At 27.0% G+C, this 25548-nt stretch overlaps 2 protein-coding genes across 3 annotated transcripts in view; one reads left to right on the top strand and one right to left on the bottom strand.

Annotated features, from left to right (window-relative positions):
- Nucleotides 1-16609, bottom strand: part of LOC148235965 (uncharacterized) — a 163949-nt gene extending 147340 nt beyond the window's left edge. Inside the window, exon 1 of one of the 2 annotated variants that reach the window (XM_088184533.1) lies at nt 16324-16609. The gene's annotated coding sequence lies outside the window, so the exon portion shown is untranslated. The remainder of the gene's footprint in view (nt 1-16323) is intronic. The other variant, XM_088184534.1, reaches the window with a different exon arrangement.
- Nucleotides 1-24961, top strand: part of LOC148235964 (trypsin-7-like) — a 50402-nt gene extending 25441 nt beyond the window's left edge. Inside the window, exons 2-5 of the mRNA XM_088184844.1 lie at nt 21538-21727; nt 21790-22042; nt 22099-22239; nt 24809-24961. Of these exons, the coding sequence (XP_088040970.1) occupies nt 21538-21727; nt 21790-22042; nt 22099-22239; nt 24809-24961 (737 nt within the window). The remainder of the gene's footprint in view (nt 1-21537; nt 21728-21789; nt 22043-22098; nt 22240-24808) is intronic.
- Nucleotides 24962-25548: the final 587 nt, after the last annotated feature.

Below are 25548 nucleotides of genomic sequence, written 5' to 3'. Positions count from 1 at the left end.
TCTATATAATTAGATACAAAATCTATAAACCACAAACAGTACAGAATTTCCTAAGCGCAGTTTTTTAGATAAAATAAAAACAGTATACGTGAAATAATTCATAATAAATATCTTCCAAAATTCGGTTGTAAAATTATTTCTTTGAGCAAAATTGCAAAAACAAAATTTGTTTTTATAATTTAATACGCCACCCGTTATTAGTCATGGAAAAGACCCTTTTCATTATTAATTACGTTAGATTAGTTTATTATTGTACAACCTAATATATATACATTATAATGAAACATCAGACAGATAAAAAAAATATTTTCCATCCGATTTGGGAGATGATGATCCACAATGGCAAAAAACGGACGGATAAATCCATCATCTCACTTTATACGCCCACGGGAGGTTCTGCATCCGTTCTAATGTGATTTGTTGCCGTTCAAAACTTTTTTCATTACTGTCAAGTGGATTTATATTATAAACGTCTCTAATACGTGTTTCACGGTCACAAAACACTACTATTATTATTTAATAATTATATTTATTGCGTAGTAAGGGATACTAATATAGATAAATATAAAAGTAAGACTTTTTAATCCTTTTTTTTAGAAATGATGAACAACAGTTTTATATAAGTTTTTTTGTAAAAGAGATAGATGTAGTAGTTCTTCATTGTCTTTCATATCGGATTTATTAATAAAATATGAAGAAATTAAATATGTAAAAGATTTGATTATTTTATTTGAAGATATCCTCTGTATGCAATTGAAATTGTTTCAATATGATGCGTATAATTTATTTTATTTATTCATTATAAATCTGCTTAACATAATTGAATAGGTTTCTTCGATGTGTCATGATGCCCTTTATACAAACAAGTTGTATTGAAAATTTTATACATAATGATCTACTTAACCATGCACAAGCATACTACTATTAAAAGTATGAATGTTTATTTATATGAATAAATAATCAGAAAAAAATGTTATGTACACCTAAAATAGATGTGCACAATCCTTCAAACGTCGTTGCAGCTTCTTATAGCCATTGTCGGAAACATATTTGTGTTTTCGACGTGGATTGCTCGTGCAAGAAGAGCGTTCTGAAGCGCTAACGTAATGGTCATGACTAAGAAGAATTAGGGACGTGATCGCGACTCTTTGGGGAAATCTATACCCCTAACTGGTGATCACATAGCATTGGCGGATTGTTGACGCCCTTCAACAAAATAATCTTTATTTTATATAAGTTACGCCGAGAATGTTTATACAAAAATATTGAGTTTTAAAAAGACAACTTTATATATTTATATACACAAATTAAGATGAAACAAATTTATGCATTGTTTTTTTTAAATCTTGGCATTTTATTTTTCAAAAATTAGTTATAAATACATATTACTGACCTAAAAGTCAACTTCTGAAACTGAAAAGCGTAGGCCCGCATTTAAATTGTATTGTGGACCACTGCTCTAAGCAGCTCGCTTGCATCAATACTCAAACAAAGGTTCTTTTTATGGGATATAGCGTTACGAATATACAGATTTCTCTTGGTATAAAATTAGTTTAAAAGCAATTTGTCGCGACGATGAGCGAGTCACATATTTTATCCCAAGCTAAGGGCGTGTAGGTACGGATCTATGGCTATGCCTATGGCTAGGGTTTTAGAAACTCGGCATTTTGTTCCAACAGCCAGCCAACGGCCGGGACACATTCCCTTTTGCGATTTATGACGTGTAAGTACCGGAATATATTACGGGATGCTGCCGTAACACTCGACTGCTGCGGCCCTTACACGGGATGAATTCTGGACCCGCGGCGAAGAATGGGGCAAGAATTCGGCGACTACATCATTCCAATAAATTTTTAACCGACACATTTCGGGACCTGTTCCAATTATGCGACCTCTGTCCCCCCCAATTCGTGTTACGCAACCCAAATACGCCTTTTGCGTATTTGATTTTGAATGTGAGAATCGATTTTACCACAACGTTATATAGATAGTTAGTTTCTCTAGCAAAATTATTACCATAGAATATATACAAAAAACTCGTATACAAAATACAGCTATTTATAGATTAACACATAAGCTTAGATCACATATTTTCTTAATAATAGATAGTATTATTCAGATCATGCTTTTTATGTGCAAAAAATGGCAATTTAATTTAAATTTATTATTTACCTAAAAATAATTTTAAAATATATTTAATCTTTCATTTAAATCCATAAAAAATTATATGAGTTATTTTTAATACTATACGTATATCAGTTATTATCAAATATTTTTTCGACTAAGCTTGATTTTAATAAATCATCACAATATTTAAACATGAGATAAGAAAAATCAAGGAAAACATAAGCTGTGATGATATATTAAAATTGTAATCGATACAATAAACATTTTAAAACACTGGAGTTCATGTTGGATTCAATCCCAAGTCTTGGGAATTTTCGACTAACACAACAGATATGTATATTGTTCTAGCATTTTTAGAATGTTTCGTTGGTGATTTTGCGATATTAAAACAGCACGATAAACGAGTGGTATAAGTCGCTGATGATATACCTGAAAGAACTGGATTCGAACCCTATATAGACCTTAGTGTTTTTTAATTTAAATAGTATCTGGGAGATCAGAATTAGGAATTATTATATAATTATAGTTTCGATGAATTATCACAGATTACGTTGATCCAAATTTTTTTAATCGCAAGAATGAAAATCGCGAAAATCGGTTTGAGGTCGTACGACCTTAATTATTCAAAATTAGAAAATTTTCCATACTTGTACAAGTATGGAAAATTTTCTAATAATGAACTATTTTAGCTCATAAATAATACTTAATATAACTCACGTATGTATACAACAAATACCTTTAATACCCTACGTCTGCTTATAACAAAAAAACATGTTGAGAAGAGAAGCGTCTATCTTTTAATTAATTTCCTATTACATATCTTTAAATTAATTTCCTATTATACATCGTAAATAAATTTATATCATCGAATCCTATGTACCTATTTAAGCGTGAATATTATTTTTATTTTTGTTACAGTTATTAATTCATTAATATCTGATAAAAAAATTAAAAAGTATTATCCTCTCATTATTTATAATTTGATATTTTAATATTTAATAGCCACTATATTATAATCATATTTTTTTAAATTTATAATATAATAAAATATGTTTAAAGTAAGCATTGTAACCTGACCATCAGGCGCCCCATTAAGTTATATAACCTAGGTTTACTCTTTTGCGTATCAAATTTTGAATACTCGGACGTGGGAATTGGTTTTTCCTACGCCGTATTTTTTTACAATATATTTTTTATATTGTACCTAAAAAATAAAGATGAAATCATCGTGTAATAAATAGTTTTGAGACGAATCAAGGGGTCACCTTTGGGTGATGCCACGAGCTGGGAATAATAGGTAAAAAAATAACACCGAAGATATCACGATTTCGAACCGATTCAAGCGTTAGTATCTTTAATGTCCCCTATTCATAGCGTTAAACGAGGCGTGTAAATACTTTTATGGTTAATTTTTTGTTAATTGATTTCTTTTAACATTTAGGAAAAAAGTCATTACTTTCGAGTAATATATTTTTTATTCTTCCGGTTACGCTGTGTATGATAAAAAACCTGGTCTAGGCATGGACTTAATAATAACAAGCATCAGCGACTATTTGAAATATTTATACTATGTTATATGTCATCCATGTTTATATAATACTTATCTAATATAGGTTTCACCTTACAATACAGTGCTTGTTTTTTGTTATATAATTCATATTAATCATTTTTTTTAAGTCTTTAATTTTAACTAATATTAAATAGGTAATCACGATTTATTTGATTTTGCAGTTTCACAAGTAAAACATATAGTTTATCTACTGTTGGTATTAACAGTAAAAATGCAATGCTCTTCGGTTTTCTCTTGATCGTCGATTATTTTCCCCTCTTTCGAGGTCTAGTCTTGCAACTGCAAAACCGATGACTTTCTCCCATCCGATACATTAGATCGATATTAAGTCATCTGAACGCGCAACCATCAAACGAAATTCAATCACAAATTGCGGACAATTATACGGTCCGTGGTTCTTCCTCGTCTATAATACCGGTGGCCGCAAAAAATCGTGTTTTATGTAATGATTGTCTTATTTAACTACACATTAGCAATGGAGTGATATTAAATTTTGTTTTTAACGTGCTATGTTGACGCATACTATTTTTTGCTCAGTTAAATTTCAAAACCATAGCAAAAATGATCATATACAAACACATAATGGTTCAATTTTATCAATAAATAATAATTATTTAACATTAGTATGTTATGGTGAATTAATGGAACAAATGTCAGAGATAAAAATTATATTATTAAAATATAAATATTTGAACTGTCTTTTTATATTTCGCCGCAACCTGTCAATTGATAGTTAATGACTTACTTTATAACAGTGTCAGTTAAGAAAAATAACTTTTAAACCATTTTGCCTTTCGGAAAAATAATTTAAAAATTAATTGAAATGCAGTCTTTTTAGAGAATAAAAATTATAACATTTTGAATGAAATATTTTTTATAAACGTTGATTATAAGACTGGACGAAGCATATAGCTTGCCATTTCGACGAAGGGTGTTGCCAAAAATAGATGGCCTAATTATAAACTACTGAAATAGACACAACATATGAGTTATACGAATTAATTGGTTAGCTAATATATTAAATTTTATCAAATCCAAAATATTTCAAAAGAAGCAATAAGTTAAATGGACCGAAAAAATACTCATAAACGACGCCATATTAAAAATGAAGGCGCCTTTTTTGACAATATTATTCAAGGATCAAACCGAGTATTGAAGAGTTACTACAATAATTAAATTTATATATAAAAAAATAAAACATATTGTGAAGACTGATAATCTTCATAACACTATATGCAGTTGAATTTTGATCCATGAAAGCTTAATGCAGTTACATGATATGACTATTTTTTCCTAACCATCAAAGATTTTCTCCTAAAATATATATTGTAAATAATACTTTTATATTTGAGACATGCTAAAGCAATCTGAACACATCGAATCAATAAAATAATAAGACTTAACAATGCCCATGAGAGAGTAGAAGGCGTGTAGTAAATGCATATCATTATAAGGTAAAACATATATAGCCATGACAATATTATTTCAAAATATAATGTGAATCTAAAGTTATCTTGAATATATCATAACTTATTCAACAATAATATCATACAGATAAACCAAAAAATAGCGCAATTAAGATTCAGAAGCGAAAAAGGCACGTTGAGCTTCAAAAATATCTTATGAAACTCTTGTTTGTCAAAAACCATGTAAGTCTTTAAATCTTATTTAATGAAGGTACTAATAAAAATGTTTATGAATCACTCTTTTTAACAATAACTTATGCTACTATTATATCATGATAGTCTATTATTTTTTTTTATTTTTAAATACATATATGTTGAATTGCTTTACTATTTGTAAACATACTACACACATTCCAAAACATTGTGTGTGGGTTAACAATGCATACGAACGTAATCGAATCGTAAAAACTCGTTTCGTTGCACATGCATTCCTGATTAAGAAATAAAAAAATCGTAAAATTGCATTTACAAGCCAAAAGTCACGGAAAGGTGCTTAATGAATTGCAATAATATTTTCTCACATGCAATTAACACGTAATCGTACATTATTGTATAATGAATAATATAAAAAATACATGCGGTATCAATAATACCATTTAGAGGTGTATTTACTCTAAATCAAATTAAATGTTTTTTCTTTGTCATTCAATTTTCTTCCTGTAAGCTGTATAGCACAAAACGAAACTAATTCGACGCGCCCGTTAATGCATAGCAAGTTTAATTTGTCACGGCAAAAGCCAATATTTTTAAAAGAGAAATTTTCTCTACTGAATAAGTATGTATATATGTATGTGTGTATATTATATTATAATAATTTAGATTCTGCTCTCGCTTTATACTATTAGTTTAATACAATGCATCGCGATTATAATAGAGTCAATTATATCAACGCCCCGAGCTTCGAGAATTATTACTGTCAAACGATAATATTATGACATTATACACCTGTTCCCAGGAAGTTCTGCTGTTTAAACGTGGGTGTCTCCCATTGAACATTTAGCAACGATCGCGAGATGGCGATTACCATACACATAAGTATAGAACAATGGATTTGACGACCACGTTCATACACATGATAACATTGAACGCCTTTATAACCATAAAATGATGTTTTTTTAAGAACTTTAAGATTACTTTTTTTTTACAAACAAAAGGAATTTTTAAAAGGCAATTTTTTTATATAATATAGCTAAATTATATATAGAATTACTCGATGTATGGAATTTTTTATCTAGTCTATGTCTACGGATCTAATTATTTTTTTAGCATATAGAGTTTTTTTAACTTACGTATGAAATCTATTATCATTATTAGCTTGCTTAATTTTTTTCAGCAATGAATTTTATGTAATATATTACACTGATTATTTTTATTGCTCCACTTGATACTTAAAAAAATAAATATGTTCTTTTATTATTTCACTTCTAAAAAGCTTACAGATATCATCCGTAATATACTTGTATAAAAATATAATATATTATGGTTTTTACATTTCTTACATATCGATCAATATCATATTACAATAGCGAAGATTAATTATCTATTTAGAAATTTACAGTCTAGGTATTTTAAACCGTATTTCCATTTACTCTTTTAATAACTTGTGGTTTTTTAAATATTATATGTTGCCTATTTCTAATTTTTTTTTTCTTTAATTTTTATAGTTTTGTGATTTCTTAATGGTTACGTCTATTTTCTTAAATCGGTAATTTAAATAGTAATATTTTTTACAAAACTTTTGATTGAATTATGCGTGTTTTTTTCTTAAATATATAAATGCATTATGTGGATAAAATCATTTAAAGAATTTTATTAAAAATTTTTAAATTTTATTAAAATTCTTTACATACAAAATTACGCTAAAATATAGTTTTTTTCAATGTTGATCATCATAAATGTAAATTCATTACAAAACAATTTACTTCAAAAAAATTAATTCTTGATAAACCTTAATTTAAAAGTGTCCTAAGCGTTATAAATATTTTTTCTGACAATATTTTATATTTAATTAGGCCAAATAGCTACATATTTAATAATAAAAACTAGTGAATAAGGCGTTTTCTTATTTTTTATGTGAGTGAAAGATAACTACTGATTTGTATTTATCTACGTTTTTAAACAAAACTTAAAACATCAATATCTTGTAAATAGTCCCAAAATATAGGGATCAATATTTTAAATAGATTTTCAAGAAAATTGCAAATTTAAAAAAATATTATATTTTTACTATTACACCATATTTTTGTACGTAAAAATCTTTTTAATAATTACAGAAACGACTATTTAGGTCAATATTTATTCATGTAAAATATATTATCATCGATAATTAAAATATAAAAAAACGCAAATAATGGTAAAACGTTTAGTAAAACATACATTATGAATACATGATAAAAACATATTATTTACATAAACATTTTAATTAATGGTTACTTTACATCATATTTTTCTTTGTATTTTGCAAAAAAAGACAACAAAATATCATATGATCCGTATATTATGCATTAATATAAAAACATTGACTGTTGAATGTTTCAAGCAAATCTAATCATTTTGAAGTCATTGATTTTTGTATAATTATAATTTTGCTTACTAGCAAATGTTCGAGAAAGTCGAAACGACATGTTTGCTAATCGCAATTCCTAGGGTCAGTAAAACTTATAGTGCCAAACACTTTCTTTTAAATATCAATTATAAATCCTTGTCCCTTTTTTGTCTACCTACTCTGAATTTAGTGTACTTAAAGCATTATAAACTTTCGTTTGAATTAACTTCTTAATAAAACAAATATATTATTTCTTGGGAAACCTTCATATTTCTCTAAAAGGAAAAATAGTTATTCATATTTTTCTGAGATACTCTCGAATAAAACACTAAATATAACTAATAAAAACTTTTTTAATCGAAAATGGTTTTTAATTTATAACACTCGACACTTAACGTAGAAACTTAACATTTCCCTTAAACACAGTTGTCTTCTGAGTGTTTTTTATGCAATTGAGTATATGCAAATTACTTTTTAACTATTATTTGTAAAAAATAGAGTAAGGGAGTTGATATAGTTTCATTTATATAACAAAATTAAAGCCAGAGTAGTATGTTTTTTTTTTAATTCTGAAAACACGTTGCCGTTATCTGGTAAAGTTTAACCGTGTAACCACGCGGCGTGTATAGTGTTAATAAAATACGACTATTTATTATAATTTTTGCTTATTTTAAAAATATTTTAGCTAGATAGTAGAAGCAAATTTGTAGTTAAAAAGTAATATATACCGTTTTCAATGGTACATGTCATATTAATACGGTCAGTCTAAAACTGGTGCTATTCGGGTGGCACCTGTGCATAAATCAGTCGGCTGGTCACACGTTCACGTCATTGTACGTTATCGTCCTTTTGCGCTCAGACAAATGACACTCCCGGACACTGCTATTATCCAACGTGCATGTCACGTGACCCGGCCAAAAGTCACCGTTTTGTGACCGTGAAAGTCGCGCGATGATGAGCCATCGTACATAGGAAGAGGTGCAGAGAAATGCCGCGAGAACTTTCTACGCGTATATATGCACGTCACAGAAAATATACTCCATCTCTGTGTTTGTGTGTCTTTATTGTGCCCATCTCGCGATCATCGACCGCGACGCGACGATTTATCTGGTGGACTCCAGATGAGATTTTCTCTTCCGAGTGCAGTATAGAATCTTAGATAAACGCTTCGTGATCGCCGGTATATGATGTTTCATTACATGAAATCCGATTTATTACTGTCGGCGGCTCTTTATTATAGATTATTTCATGTAAGATCGAAAGTGCGGAACAAATTGGAAATTGTATCGATGGCATGATCGTAACGGGAATTGTTTTCTAAGAATCAATATCAAGTGAAGGAAAAAATCCGATTAAATAACACAACTATGTTCATGCTCCTAAGTATAGTATAAATAAAACAAGCAAAACAGTATAATTCCATTTATATTATAATCAGTTGTATTTATTGTAAAGAAAGATCGGCATTAGTCGCAACTGTTGTATTTGGACTTCCTATTTGCTAATATTTTATTAATAATATAAATTCAAGATTTACCAAATATACATATATTTTACCTTTTTAAATGCACTTATTTTAAATTTTGTACAAAAATAGGTGTATATATATCGTAAACTTCAATCATATTTAATACAAAATAAGATTTTATTTATCTAAATTTCTTTAGTTTTTTTTATTATATTTTTTTTCTTTTTTTGAAAAAAAATACATCAGTTCATTTACGTATACTTTATTTTAAGACATTTTAGCTGTTATTTTGAAAAAAAATAAGTTGTTTAATTTTCTTTAGATACTTGTATGTTTCCTTGCTACTTTAGAGGTATATGATTTTAATAGAATACATATATACATATATTCATATGAATCAGAATGGTCATGATGAATATTTACCCAAATTTATGATTTTGGCATTTGTCTTACTATATGTTTAAAATATTAAAATACTCATTATTAAAAATCTTAAAAGAGAAAAGAAAACATTTGGCTGTACAAAAATATACCATAAATAGTCAATATATATTATTATTAAGATAACCATTTCTTATTTAGGTATATTTACATATATATTATTATACAAATTGTTAATATTGAATGAAAGCAAAAAAATTAATTTAATAAACACTTCTACTAATAATACCAATTTATTTAAGAATTTACTTTTGCCGCTTATTCTAATTTCTACAAACACAAATATTAAATTATAATTTAAAAATAGAAAGCTATGTTTATTTATTTTATTGGTATGTAATGCTTAAATTTATTTGATTTTCATGTGTGTATATATTTCAATTGTGTTTCTGAATTAGGAAAGCGAAATAACGCTCATTATTTAGAAAATTTAATTCCTAAATAACTTATTTGTTGAGTTTACTTTTAACTCTTTATATTTTAAAATAACACAACCCAAAAATATGTGATTAAAATATATAAAAACAAATATTTATATGTGGTAAAGTGGAACATTTTTTCTTCTCACCGTTTATAGAATGTCGATTTATAGAATATATTTATAGAAGCAACTATTTATTTTTTATAGTATTTTTTGTTGATAAATAAATCCTTGTGATATGTCTCATTTAGAAAAGCTAAAAAATAGACGTTGTAGAATAAAAAATCGGCAAATAAATACTTCATTAATATATTAAAAAAAATTAAAAAGTCTAAACGGTTTTCGACAAAAAGAGCGATTTAAATACTATGCATAATACAAATATAAAAATATTTATTTAGATAATAGGAATTTGTGAATATTTTCCAGGAATTTATTTTAGAGTTGCTTAAGCATTTGTTAAGCTGATAAATATGTATGTGTAATAAGGAATAAAGTGTTCTTAGGAAATGGTTGTAATTGTAAATTAAAACTCTAATAAATAAAACATATATATTATATACATAAATAAACCATACACTGTATTGTAAAAGTATAATATAATTACAAATGTACACATAACTCATATATATTATACAATATAAATAATAATGCTACACAAAAATATAAGTAACATTTTTTACGCATTCCATTATAAAGTGCCGTTCTACACAATTAACTTCCTAAAACGACCCGCTTTTAAACTAATCCAATTTAACTCGCACACCAGCGCCAACCATCGTATTCTACATACTCAATCAGACGAAATCTCATATTAACCAACACTGAAGTGGTCACTGAAAGGGATTAAACTGTGTTCGTTAATCGCACTCAAACGCTAGTTAAGCAACAAGTGCAATTACTTGATATTGCCACTCCGTCTGATGCGACGCAGTTAACTTTAACTACGCGCGTTAACCGTGCGCCGGAACAAGGCTCCAAATTAAAATCAACTATACAATAATAATATTAATAATATAAAACTCAACTATTATTAGCCTTCGTAAAAATAAGTATTCGGTTTAATCAGCGACAAGGCAGAGAAAGTTGACGGTCCGGGCTTAATAATAAAGACACCTTACACAAGCGCCATTTTGTTTCGGGTAAGCTTCATCCCTTGGTTTGCCTTATCATCCCCCTCACAGACGTGACGAGTCTAGATCACAACCCTGGCTCAACATCTGCCACAATGATTACTGCGTTATCGCGATCATTGCGTGAGCGTTGTATGTAACTAAATCTAATTTATCCGACCGCCCGGGCTGCCAGGAGAATAACTAATTCACCGTTGATTGTGTCGGATTTAATGCTTAATATTGATGAATAATACATTGTGAACGATAGATGAATATGTCTATTCTCATTACGTGTGGAACGAGTCAAAGTTCAGCAATACCGAGAAGGATTATGTCATGTGTAAAATTGAAATGAACACATCATATTGTTCATTGACGTAAGGATTCATTATACGATAAATATTTATTCGAGTAGTTGGAATGTTAATAAATAAATTAAAATCATTAGTGAGCATCGCCAGCTGTTCAAATTCAAAGAAAACACACTCAGACTCTTTAAGCAAAAAATACCATAAAAAATGTATGATGATTCAACATTTAAATCTTTTAAATAACGATAAAGTCCTCAATCTTACCGCAAAAACATGGCTTATATTGCATCTCCAGTGAACACATAAGTACACATTTAACGAAGCTAAAAAATGTATATAAATTATTATAAAACAACAAAAAACGTATTTTATCAATGAACTTTTAACATCACTGCAATAAAATAAAGCAAAATTAAAAAGGTATAAAATTTTATTGAGACGGGTTATACTTTTTTTTTTCACTATTCTAAAATCTTATTATAAAGTTATTGAAATATATGATTTAGCTTTAAATACATTTAATAGTATCATCCTGTTAAAATTTATTTTTTAGTACTATTTTTACCAAAATATATTTTAACTAATTTAACACAAATTATTTTAATTTAAATTCTACATTTAAATCACTATATAAATACAGAAGATAGTTTTTTTAACAAAACAAAATTCCACTAATTTAAGATAGATGTATAAAAATAAATTTACGGAAAAATAAAAGTTTATCTTCTTACCCCAGTAAGACGTTTAAAGCCGTTAAAATAACTATTACAAATAATGTATAATAAGATCAGCATTTTATTTTTGTAAAAAAGTTTTTAAAATTTAAAATATCTATAATTTATCCTTATTAATAATTATAAAATGATATTTTAAAAAACTAAAGCATTATTTTATGCTATAATAAGCACTGAAGAATCTGAAGAATTATATAATTAATAGTTTATTTTTAATAGGAATTATTATTGATAATAATAAAATTGTTATTTCAGTATTCAATATACAAATGTTACAAAATATTTACAATCGTATTTATTTTTAAAACGATTATATATTTGTAATCTTTATAATGAAAATTATCAAATTTACATAGCTGCTGATTTACAAATTAAATTAGGAATTTAATTTTTAAAAATTGAATACAATACACGGACGTGAAAATTAAATACGTTTAATATAATAAAATGAAAAGTTTAAAATAGTGACTAATAATTTTTTTCTAATTAAATGTCCACTAAATATGTTATATTATTTGACTAAATATAATACAATAGATTCATCTGCTATTTTTTAACATTTTTTTATTTAAAAGTATTTAGCATATAATAAATAAGTATATCTGATTGAAATTATTTATTTTTAATTAAAACATAGAATCAATATTTTTTATAAACACCTTCTAAGAGTTTATTTTTGAAAAATAATATACACACATTTTTAACATAAAAGATATCATTGAAAATAGTTTACAAAAAGAAGAGGTTTTTTACTGCTGTCTATCGTTTTGCAATATTTTACTAGAAATCCCATCACAAGTATTAGGTAGTATGCAAAAAAGTGTTGCTCCATATACGCATAAAAATTCCAAGTAAAAGAATCACTTTGACCTATTGCACATATTTTTTACGATTCTCCAAATCAAACGATCGACTTAATAACTATTATATCACACACAATAATTACTATGGCAAAGGAGGAAGTGCTTATGTATCATTGTGATATAACACCCGACTTCCCGTGTGAAAATGTCAATTTTTCACTATCAAGTACCATCTCTATACCATGCTACACCAAGATATGACAGTTAATACATCAACTGGATCTCTATGATCGACGACATCCGTTCAATACGACAATAAAGTTTGTATTTCACTTATATACATGGATATTTACGCAACACAAATTAGGGATTCACATTGTATCTTAAAATCCACTTTCTATGCTGTCAGATGCTATAGAATTTTTTATTGTCATTTTACTATATCTATTTAAAAATCTGGGTTTTTAACGTGTTCTCACTCTCTAGAAACGGTATCATTGTTTCGTGTGAAAACGTAGGAAATAAACGCGTGCGTGTCATACCCAATTATGCAACGACAATTGATCTTTCTTTTTATGGCACCGGATATGCCATTAAACGTTTTTAGAATTAAATTTAATCGATCGGAATTGTATGCTTTAACTGCACCGTTCGGACAGTTTGAAAGTAGCTCGGAAATTAATGAATAGCTTTAAGCGCATATTATTGACGAGGTCTACGACCTTATCCCCTTTAAAGCACATTTCACGATCCCTTTAAGGCGATATATTAAATAATAGTGTCTAACCCCTGTCATTACTAGAAAGGGTTTCGACAGTCAACCCGGAATTCGGATTTTGCTCACAGAACCAGAAACGTACATCATTATAAGATTAACAAGATATATACGTATCTATTTTCTATCACAGCTTTTTATAAATTCAATTGATATTACACACCTTACATAAAAATATATAATCACTAAAATTTGGCACGTAAGAAATTTTCGAATGAAAAAATCGCAAACAATTATCGCAACTAGAGTGTTTATTATTGGCGTGAAAGTTATTTCTTTACTTTTTTCGTCGATTTTATTTAATTTATTTGGAACCGTTATAAAATGGTCGATTTCACGATCCGATTATTGCACGCAATCATGTACAAATCGAATTCCCAGCGTGAGCTTAATGTAACGCTTTTATTAATCCGCGAAATTTGGGCGATGCTTCGTTACAATTGTGCTATAACAAAATTATTATAACCCAGATATACTTTTCTTTGTGAAATTATTGTTTGATTAATGGATACAAACTTATACTATTATTAACAATGAGCCCTTTAAATGCACGTACGACATTCCTATTGTCAAAGGATAAACTGAAGCAAAACTATTGTATAGTACTATAGATATAGTATACCTTTGAACTGAGATGGAGGTGGGGGAGATGAGTCAGTACTTATCAAGAGTAGGGGGTATCCTTTTCAATCTATGATAATTAATATATTTTTAGAATTTCCCTACTCATCACATGATGGAGCAATTTTTGTAACAATTACACGATGAATTAACAATGCATGAAGGACACTTTCAAAAAAAAATACCGCTCGACGAATCGATAGTGCACTTGGTTTTAATTTATTTAAATACATTGTTCGTGTTTTTTTATTATTATTAATTGACCTTCAGTTTAGCACGTTCAACATGAATTATGCAGTAACTAAAATATGCACGATATTACCAAAAAAAAAAACTGTGCGACATGAAGACTATTCTCATGAATATTATATTTAACAATATAAAAAATGTAGTTTAACTATTTTTTTATTTTAATTATATTTAGCATTTAGTTTAAGCATAATATATATACAATAAAAATATTTAAAATAAATATTAAAAAAAGTGAGGTATCTTAATTTGGTACTAACATATGTTTGCTACAAAATTTATATTTTAATTACATTACTAGAAAAAAATCTATGATTTTAAGTCAAAAAGAGACTATAAGTTTGCGAATTTATTTTGAATTAAATAATAAAATAAAAATATTTAAAATAAATCATATAATAATATAGATAATCAGGCTTGTTTGATATTAATTTTTTTTACCATATAAACAAATTTTATATTTTAATATGTCACTAGAAAATGATTATGCCTTAAAATTATATCACATTTTTTAGATATGCTTAAAAAATATATAGATAAGAAAAAAAATATGTTTTATATCGTAGTTTTAACACATACTGTAAAGTAAACGTTTTAAAATATTTTATTCAGCAGTCAAATCTGATTTTATATTATTTACTATAATCAGATTTATTATATCGGCATTGATCTTATGGAGAAATCTAATTTTACTGTTTATTTTTAGCACTAAAAAATCAGTTAAAACAGTATATTAAATAAGTACTATATATTAAATAAAATATTAATATTAAATTCACATTTTTTTACTATTTCATTTATATATACTTATGCTTTTAGCAAATATTTCATAATATGAAATATTCTTATAAATTATACATATCGTATGAAACATTCCATAAATTAATTGAGCGTGATTTCATTGGCGTAATGCGCGTTTTTATTTCTATAATAATAATACGAAATTTGATGGGAAAATAACTTGCTAAATAGACCACGACGGTCTTTAGCTTTGCATCATTGTTAACGATTTAGTTCATATAAAATAAAATAAATATTGGACACAAAATAACGCGGATAAAAACAGATAAAACGCTTAGAAAAAGAAATTATTCGCTCAGATGGAATTCAATGACTAGTTTATTTTTACATATTCTTGGAACGATAAAAACATGATTTTTTATTATCAAAATTTAACAACCGGTTGTGATGTTGAAGAGACAACTTAAAATGCAGCATCGTGCACGAAAGTAAATTTAACACTAAAAAAACTGATTGTCTATATTTAATGAGTTTATTTTAGCAGATGATTTTAAATAAACATAATTTTTTAAATTTTATTGTAATAAAAGTGAAAATTAGGAACAGTTTTACTTTTATTATGCCTGTAGTTGAATAACCTAGAGATGTTTGGCCGTAACACGTTTTATGCAGAACTAAACCGGGTCACTGGAATTCTCGTTTCATACTCTCTTCGTAAATAAACTCGATTTAACGATCGCACAACTTTCTTTATATACTCGAAAATAATTTAAATCCGCTTTATAAAATCAAATTAAAAATTAAATAAAATATTTTAAAATAATAAGCACACGCGCGGGTTTTGTTAAAAAAAATTAAAAAAAGCAATTTACATATAATTTGCAAAATTGTATAATTCGAGTTTGATAAATAAAATATATTATTAAATTCGCTTACCTCCTAGTTCGAGGCGCGTGTCCAATAGATAAAGGCCAATTTGCGTAATTGCTATTGAAATTGTCACTGATAACGGCTTCGGTAGCACTGCTAATTGTTTGATATGCAAATTTTCTTAAAATTGCTATTTGCTCGATCGTTGTCGGCTATCAAAAATGTATTATTATAATCCGCTCGATCGGTTGAGGTTTTAATGTCCTGTTCGTTGATTGGATAAGAGCGGGCGTGCACCAAGTGATCAGTTCAGAGTTTGTACACAGACTGAAGAGACAATCATCGCTTCGACATTCGTTAGACGCTGGTTCGCGAAGCAAACCAACCGAAGAACTTTTTAACACGCGCCGCTCTCTGTCGACTTTCATTCTGACCCAGGAGAGCTCGACGAGCGGCAGGCGCCAAACGCTCCGCGCTATATATTTTTGCCGTATAGCTCGTATTTTAGAAAATAACTTAACATAAGATCACACTTATCTGTTGTGTAAAATTGTAGTTATTAATATTTTAAAATAAATGAATTTATAAAAAAATTTATGATATTTTGTTTTGAGAATATGATGATTTTATGCAATTCACTTTTCATTCATTTTAACATCATTAAAAATAAATTAATTAATATTTGTATGTTGTATAAAAATATATCAATATATGATTAAGAATGAATTAAGGTATTCTAATCATAACAAGTTAATCATTTATAAATATTTAAACAGGGCATAAAGTACATACAAACATAAAAATAACAATTATATAATTTCTTAATTTTAATAATATACAAAAAATAAGTAAAAGTAAAATAAAATTATAAATAAAGAGATACGAAACATGTAATTATATACGGTTACTATTTTAAAAGTAAATATTCTAGACTAGTACAAATGAAAGCGATATTTTACTCGATTAGCAACACTGCCGTTTACGCTAAGGTCCACGTAAAGTGGCGTAGATTATCCGGAATAGAGTTTTGCTTGCAGTGTTTCTAAAATATCAAACTCAATTAATAATTGTGACAAGTTTTTTTTTGTGGATTCGTTTATTCTGTGCGAAATGAAAAACTGATCATTTTAATTTTAAGTTAAAATTAATTTGTACGATACGATATTTTGTAGCGTCCTCCATCGTTTGAAATACTGGTAAAGCAAAGTACTCCCTGTTAGAGAGTGCTCAGATATTCAGATCCGTATTTTTATCCCAGCGTATGATATAATTACAAACACAATAGACCAGTGGTATAAGATATTGATTAATACCATAAAAACCTATGTTAGAAATACATATAGACTTTAGCGTTTTTTTATTTCTATCGTTTTTAAGAGATGGATTAATGATCATTATATAATTAGAGTTCCAATCGACCATCATAGATCAGATGTTCTTTATAATAAAAAAAAATATAGTGATAAATAATTAAAATAAAATTAATCAAGGTAATGCATAGTGACATTTATTGCTTTAAAGCTAGAATAATAGTTTATAATTAATAAAAACTATGTCACTGATTTTCATACTTTGATTTCAGTCTGATGTGCCACTACTCACTTAGTAGTTGTTGATTAAATTTTTTTCTGCGTTTTTAAGAATTAAGTTACCGCCTGTTATGTTGCAATAAGTGAAATAAAATATATAAAAAGTTCACCAGTATACCAAATAAAATAAAAGTCTTTTAAATGATGTAAAAGTGATTTCAGTCTAATGTTTCACTACTTAATTAGTAGTAGTTAATTGTGTATATTAATTACATTGTAACGCTTTAAACTAACGCATGTTATGTTATAAACCATTAAGATTTACAATAAATAAACAAATTCATTTCATTATTTGACAAATAAAATACTTTTTGAAATTGCTAAGGCTTGTTGAATTCTAGTCGCTTTTTTTTTTGGGAATCACGCTCAAAAAGGAGAGTCATCTAACTGTTAAACAAGCTTGTAAGACATAGGATGTTTATGGCGATAGCCACAAGGAGGTTGAACAAATAATATGGAATAAATTAGTCAATTTTTCAAGTAGGTGCCATTATACAGTTTTTATGTTATATATTGTGTCTGTATATTACAGTAAATGTATTTTATCATTGAATGTATATTTTTATTAGTATAAATATAATTTTACTTACTAAGCCAGTTAAAATTGATAAATAATTGCACTGATGTACATGTTAAAAAACAGATGATTTCACATCGTTTGACAAAATACCAAAATATTTAAAATAAATTATGCCAAACCAAACCTTAAAGAATTCGCCTAATGAGAGTCCAAAAACTAAAATAAGGTTTAGAACATTCATCAGGTTATGTTGATGTTTGGGTTTGAATAGCAAATAGATGATATACAACTGTCATATTATGTTTTATAGACATTTTAAAACAGCATATAATTTCACTAGCAACCATCAGTTAAATTATATTTTTGCTAGTAGAAATAAATATTTACTAGTGAAAATTTATTTGGATATGAATTCACTTAAAGTAAATTCATATCTTAATAAATTTTCAGTAGTGAACGTATATTTTTCGCTAGTGAAAATATATTTTCACTGAAAATACACATTTACTGTAACATAGTATATACTATGAATATATATAAGTGTATTTTCAAATGAGCGTAATTATGTATGTTTGCACATATATATGTATGTGTATAATGCGAGTTTGTATTATAAATAAATGACATCATGGCCCATTTTGTAGTCTGTCAAAATAAATACATAAACAAATAGAAGGATCAGATGTCCCTGATAAACGCATATAAAAAATTGAATAGTACATTTTGATTACCAATCGAACAATTTTATAAGCAATGCTAGGAAGCAAAAAGAACTCTTGATGCCATTTTAATAAAACGGTTGAAAAAATATCAAAAACCTTTTTTTGAATGTCAATAAATAGAAAATAAAACTCATAATCTGGTTTAGAATTATTTTTTAGATTTTTATTAGTTTATCAAAGATTTATATTTTTTAATATTTTTAAGACAGCTTAAAGAGATTTGTACACGAGCACGCTATGCAAAAAATGTACGTAAAACAAGAATGGTTGGTATTTGTATAGTCTTTTATACAATAATCTAAAAAAAACTAGATTTTTATTACCCCAGATTTGATTACTTTATTTAATTACCAGATAAGAAATACAAGTATAAAATTAAAATATATATCCAACATATTTTATTTTTAAATAAATATTGTTAGTATAGGTTATTAAAAAAAACAATTAAATAATGAAAACAATTATATAGTATTAACCTTGAAATATAAAAGTAGAATAGTTCTTAAAAATGCTGTAAAAGTATTTTAATCTTTTTATACAATGTTTATGGCTAAAATATTTTTTTAATAAAAATAAATTTCTACATAATTTTAGCCATACTTTAATTGCATATTTTTTCTCTGCAATTCACTTGCAATATAACACCCTAATCGATTACAAAATTAGTAAGATGAAGCACGTTATTAGTTACTATATCATTAAAACAAATAACAAAGATTGAAATCATTAGCAAGAATCATGTTGTATATTTAGCTTTTAATATTTTATGAAACTTAGATAAAAATCTATAAATTATATATAAAAATCATACGTTACACAGTAAACCTTAGGATAATTTTTTTAAATTTTTCATTTAGAACTAAAATTTATACAATTTTTTTAAATCAATTTATATTACATAAAAAATTCAATGCGATATGAAGGTCCAGTTTATTTTATAAATAGCATATTTTTAATAATATTTATATTCAATAACTTGGAATTCTTAAATAAATAATTACTTTTATATTTAATATTTTAAAATTGTGTAAAAATATTCATCACATACATAAATTAAAATAATAATTCTTGTAGCTACAAAGTCATGAGAAAACTACGGCTGTGCTTATTATACAATTAAATAAATAATACTGTAAAGGTAACAATTTACGGCTATGTATAATATTCATTATTATTTTAATTATATTATATAATTTATAAGTGTATATTTGCGTTTTACCATACAATGTATCTTCTAATAATTAAAATACTAAAATTTATTGCTTAGGTGACATTTAAAAGTAAAAATAAATGATAAAATAAATAACAATAAAATATTAACCAAATTAATTATTTTAAAAGTATGAAAATAAATAATTAAATATTTAATTTGTATTGCAAAACTATTAAATATTGAGATTATTTTTGTTAATAATATATATGTATCATATAAAAATAAAATACATATCTTAGTCTGACAATAATTAAGTAGATTTGGTATTTATAGATATAACATTTTGAAACCGGTTATACCCATTTATTTGAACAAAAAAAGTAATAAAATCGATATCGTTAATTTATAGTTACAAAATTACACCTGTTCTCTAAATAAAATCTCAAATCCCATAGTTATCAATCAGTCTGAATGATAATAACTTTGAACCTGTCCGCGGTGACATCACATAGCGTTTCGCAGAATTACAAAATTTACACAAGCTTTGTTGAACTAACTCGCGCTATTCTGAGCCAGACAATTTGCGAAACCTATAAAATATGCTCGTTTAGCTGTTAACTAACGACCGCTTGGTCGTACGAATAAAAACTTGATACTGTTGTGATTTTTTTATGAAATCATACTTAAGAAATAATTATTATGAAAGGCATACAATACAAGTTTGGATAAATTATTATAATACGTACAACGATGCAATACTGCGTTTCAAAATATTGCATTTCAATTGAATGATACACAATGCGATAAAATAATATTATGAGTTAACATAATAAACTAAAAATGTACTTTAATTTAATATCCCTGTCTCTTGACACAGGTCTTACCTATGAATATGTTTTAAAGAAAGTCTGAATAATTAAAGTTTGCATTATATACGTACACACTATTCATAGTGTTGGAATAAATTACTTTAAATTATATAGTGATAAAAAAATAAAAAATAAAGTAATATTTAAAGTAATTATGCATACAGTCGAAACATATGTTTAATATTCACAATCGCAGTACTTTTTACTTATCGCTATTAAATTAATATATTTTCGTTCAACACAAAGATAACGCTACTGATATTTTCTTAGTATATAAACTACAATATTTTCTCAATTTTTTACACTCATCAAAATGCTGCGATTTGTGTGTATTTTAGCACTAGTTGCATTATCAAATGGTTAACATATAAATATTTATTACTAAATTATATAAATTTGTGAACTTTTAATATCTCTGTTTATATAGCTTCTCCAAAGCATCACGGTAAAGGCAGAAATCTACCACATAGAATAGTCGGTGGGGAAGAAACCACTATAAACAATAGACCTTATCAAGTATCCCTAGTTTTAACTGACCCCAATGGTGACAGCTATCTTTGCGGTGGAACGATTTTGAATGAAAGATGGATCTTAACTGCGGCTCATTGCCTCCAAGGGTAAAATAAATATAAAATATAATTAAGCTACTTATTTATTTTTTTATCTAATAAATTATTAGGAAATTCAAAATTGATGTGCGTGCTGGAAGTGCCCAACTTTTCTCTGGTGGCACTGTTAAGTCAACGAGTACCTACAAAACTCATCCACTTTATAGTGGTACAACACACGATTACGACGTCGCTGTTATAGATTTGGGTAAAAATAAACTTACTCTCAACGACGATACGATTGAGAAAGTGTCATTAGCAGCTTCTGGAACTTCCGTTCCCGACGATACGCCCGTTATTATTTCTGGATGGGGTGCCACATCTGTAAGTTATTTTTGATATTTTTAAATACTATTGTTTTTAATTGAATTGTAATGCAGGAAGGTGGTGCTACTTCTCAAACATTATTGGAAGTAGAAGTTGACACTGTAAGCAGAACCAAGTGCAGGGAGTCCTATCAAACCATCACCTCAAGAATGATATGCGCAGGCGTTCCAGAAGGCGGTAAAGACTCATGCCAAGTATGTATTGCTTCATATAAATTAAATAAAAACTTATTAGCAGATAAATATATTAATGGATTTTAAGTCAAATATGACAAATAGCTATAAATTATCAAAGAAAATTACTGAAACAGCTCCAGACCTATCTAAGATAGTGGAACCACATTACAGTGCTTACTGTTATCTTAGAAAGGATATATTTTAATACCTTTAGCTAAAATATATAACAAAAATATTTAATAATTTAATATTTCTTAATTCGAAAAAAAAATTTAGTTGGTATATATGTAAAAATAGTTTTACAAATTATTTAACTGAAATAATTCATTATAGTTTTAGGACGCATGAATACAAATTATATTTTGTTATTAGCACTGACTTTAAAAAAAATATTTGATGGTGGTAAATATCAATCTTAGATTAAAAATAAATTGCAATCTACATGAGTTTAAATCAAAATATCACTTAAACTGCTTCTAAATAATATGTTTAACACATTGACATCATTTTGTTAAATTTGCCGAAATAATATTTAACTAGTTAAACAGTAATTTAATTAGGTATTTTCATATTTTTTAATAAATTTAGATAACTAATATCAATAGTTAGTAGTTAAAATTAGTTAGATGATTCAATATTACAATAAAAGTAATTATTATGAAGCTTTTATTTTATAGCACTGAAAAATTGCATTAGACATTTCTCACGACACAATTTACTAGAAAATAAAGTACATAAATAAACTAATGAATTTTGTAAGTAAAATAGAAACAAGCAATAGAAAATTAAACAAATTGTTACAATAATTTTATTTTTTAATCTTTCTAAAACTAATTTGTATTAAGGCAATTAATTTTTAACTTAGTTTTTTAAAAATATTTTTTATTAGATAAATAAACACAAATCCGAATGTAATTGATTTATTTCTAAAATTCTAATAATATAAACATTTTCAATTGAGTAAATATAATAAATTCTCTATATGTAAAAGTAACCTATTATTAGAGAGTTTTTAATGTGTACGACCTAGCTTGACTTTAATTTATAATTACGATATTCATCCGTGAAATTAGGAAAATCTAGGTTAACCTGATCTGTAATGATCTATCAGAATTATTATTATATATTAATCACGATTGTCACGATTGAAATTGAAAACCCTAGGCCTTTCAAGTCAATAATCAGCGACTTTTGGTCAATATTAATTATTTTATTACAGATTTCCAATATGCTATAACTCGGTTTCACTTTAACGGTGTCATAGACAATCGGTTATCCTTATTTACTTACATAGTTACGTGGCTTAATTTGTTTAGCTATATATAGCGGTACATCTTTATATACATTAACCTTCTTGGTACAACTTTGTTACTAATAATGTCCCAATATGGTCTGAATATCCTTTCTCTGGAACCTGTCGAAATGCTGCGTCATCACCAATATTGTACATGATTCGCATCCATAAGTTCATTTAATTTGATTTGATTTGACAATATTTATTTTGATTGTTTTGATATCCGGTTTCTAACTAGCTTTTACTTTTGTGGATTACAGTGATATTTTCAAAATAAAAAATGAACTTATTATAAGTATAATCTGGGAGTAGGTTATACATCTCATTATATACTGCAAGGATTCAAATTAGTATCTTATGTATAAACAATATAATAAAAGAATTTAAAAATATTAGACACAGAAACTGTTTTCAGATGATACTTATTAATTTATTGAATGATAAGGAGTGCTCAAAAGTAATAGACATTATGCATAGATTTTAAGTAAAATATTAAAAAATCTAAGTGCTTTAAAATATAAATATATATCTGTTAGATGCTATGATAGTGATTATTATACAATATCAGTAATATTAGATAATTAATTATTTTTTTTAATTATGTAAATTATATAACAATATAATTTAAAGATATTCAAGGTGTGTCTAAAATAATATATATTATATTTATGATAAGTGTAAATACTATTTTTTTTATATGTATTTTTATTATAAGATAGCTCATTTAAAAAATTACCAAAATTTACGACTTAGCTTGCTTTTAATTAACTGTTTTTAAGAAAAAAATTAAGAAATAATATAAAACCACATTTGTGCTATTAAACCTCCTTTTTACGAAATACTTTTATTGTTTTTAAAAAAAATTAGCTTACAAAAAATAAATTCTTTTACCAAAACGGTGACGAAATATCTCGAAATTGGAATTCAAGTTGATGTTGTATATACGTATTTTGAGAAGGCTTTCGACGAAGTTTGTCTTAAGTTATTATTTAAAAAAATACGGAAATCGGTTGCATGGGGGATTTATTTTCTTTGGCATCTCACGTTGATCTATTGAAGGCAAAGATCGAGGAGCTGGTCGGGTGTGTATTATTAAATTTTAATATTGTATGCTTTATTGTTTTCTTACTATGTAATATTTTTTTTTTTATTTGTATATTGTAAAAATACATATTTTTTTACCATCGTGATGCATTGGGGTAATTTTCTAGGGCACAATGGTCTTAATTTAATTTAATTTTAATACATAAATTGATATTGTAATCATTATTAGCATTACTTTATATCAAACAGGGAGACTCAGGCGGTCCATTAGTACTCGCCAGTAACAACACTCAAGTCGGAATTGTGTCATTCGGTTACGGATGTGCCAGAGCAGGCGTTCCTGGAGTTTATTCAAACGTTGCCGCTCTGCGAAGCTGGATCAAAACCAACACTGGAGTATAATGAATTATTTTTAAAAATTAGCACCATCATTGAGGGAAAACTTAAATTTCTGTTGAAATATAATAAACACGTTTAAACTACACTAAATGAATTTTATTTTTACGACTTCTCATTACCGACATTCTCACTCGAAATAGCAATTCTACAATCACGTTATATCAATTATATTTCGCCACATGGTAGTCAGTTCTGTGGATGATTGACGTGCGACTAGTTGACTTTTATCAATGTATTTAAGTTTAAGACACCGCAGTTAAACGCGCAGTTAATTTACATTATAAATTGATCTGTCACACGTATGATTTTCACTTTTGGGCGATTAGTTTTTTCACGTGTCCATCACCACTGTTACGGCAAGCGATCAATCTCCATCAAATTTCGACCTCCAAAATGTAGTAGATGATTGATTATATGGTCACTGGAGGATTTTGACACATTACGAGCTTATAGAAGCCCGCCGTTTAGCTTGTTGTGATCTGATTCATAATAAGCTAAACGGCACTAAATTGACCTTTTCATTGCTAATACAAACATTTTTGTTTGATGCTCCATTGGTTTGTACTTCACTAACGTCATTTGTGTATGTA

This window comes from Plectrocnemia conspersa, unplaced genomic scaffold, assembly GCF_051122295.1.
Source record: "Plectrocnemia conspersa isolate PC_06_02 unplaced genomic scaffold, ASM5112229v1 ptg000004l, whole genome shotgun sequence".
Lineage (NCBI taxonomy): Eukaryota > Metazoa > Arthropoda > Insecta > Trichoptera > Polycentropodidae > Plectrocnemia > Plectrocnemia conspersa.
The sequence above is the reverse complement of the archived record's forward strand: the minus strand, read 5'-3'. Positions and strand labels throughout refer to the sequence as shown.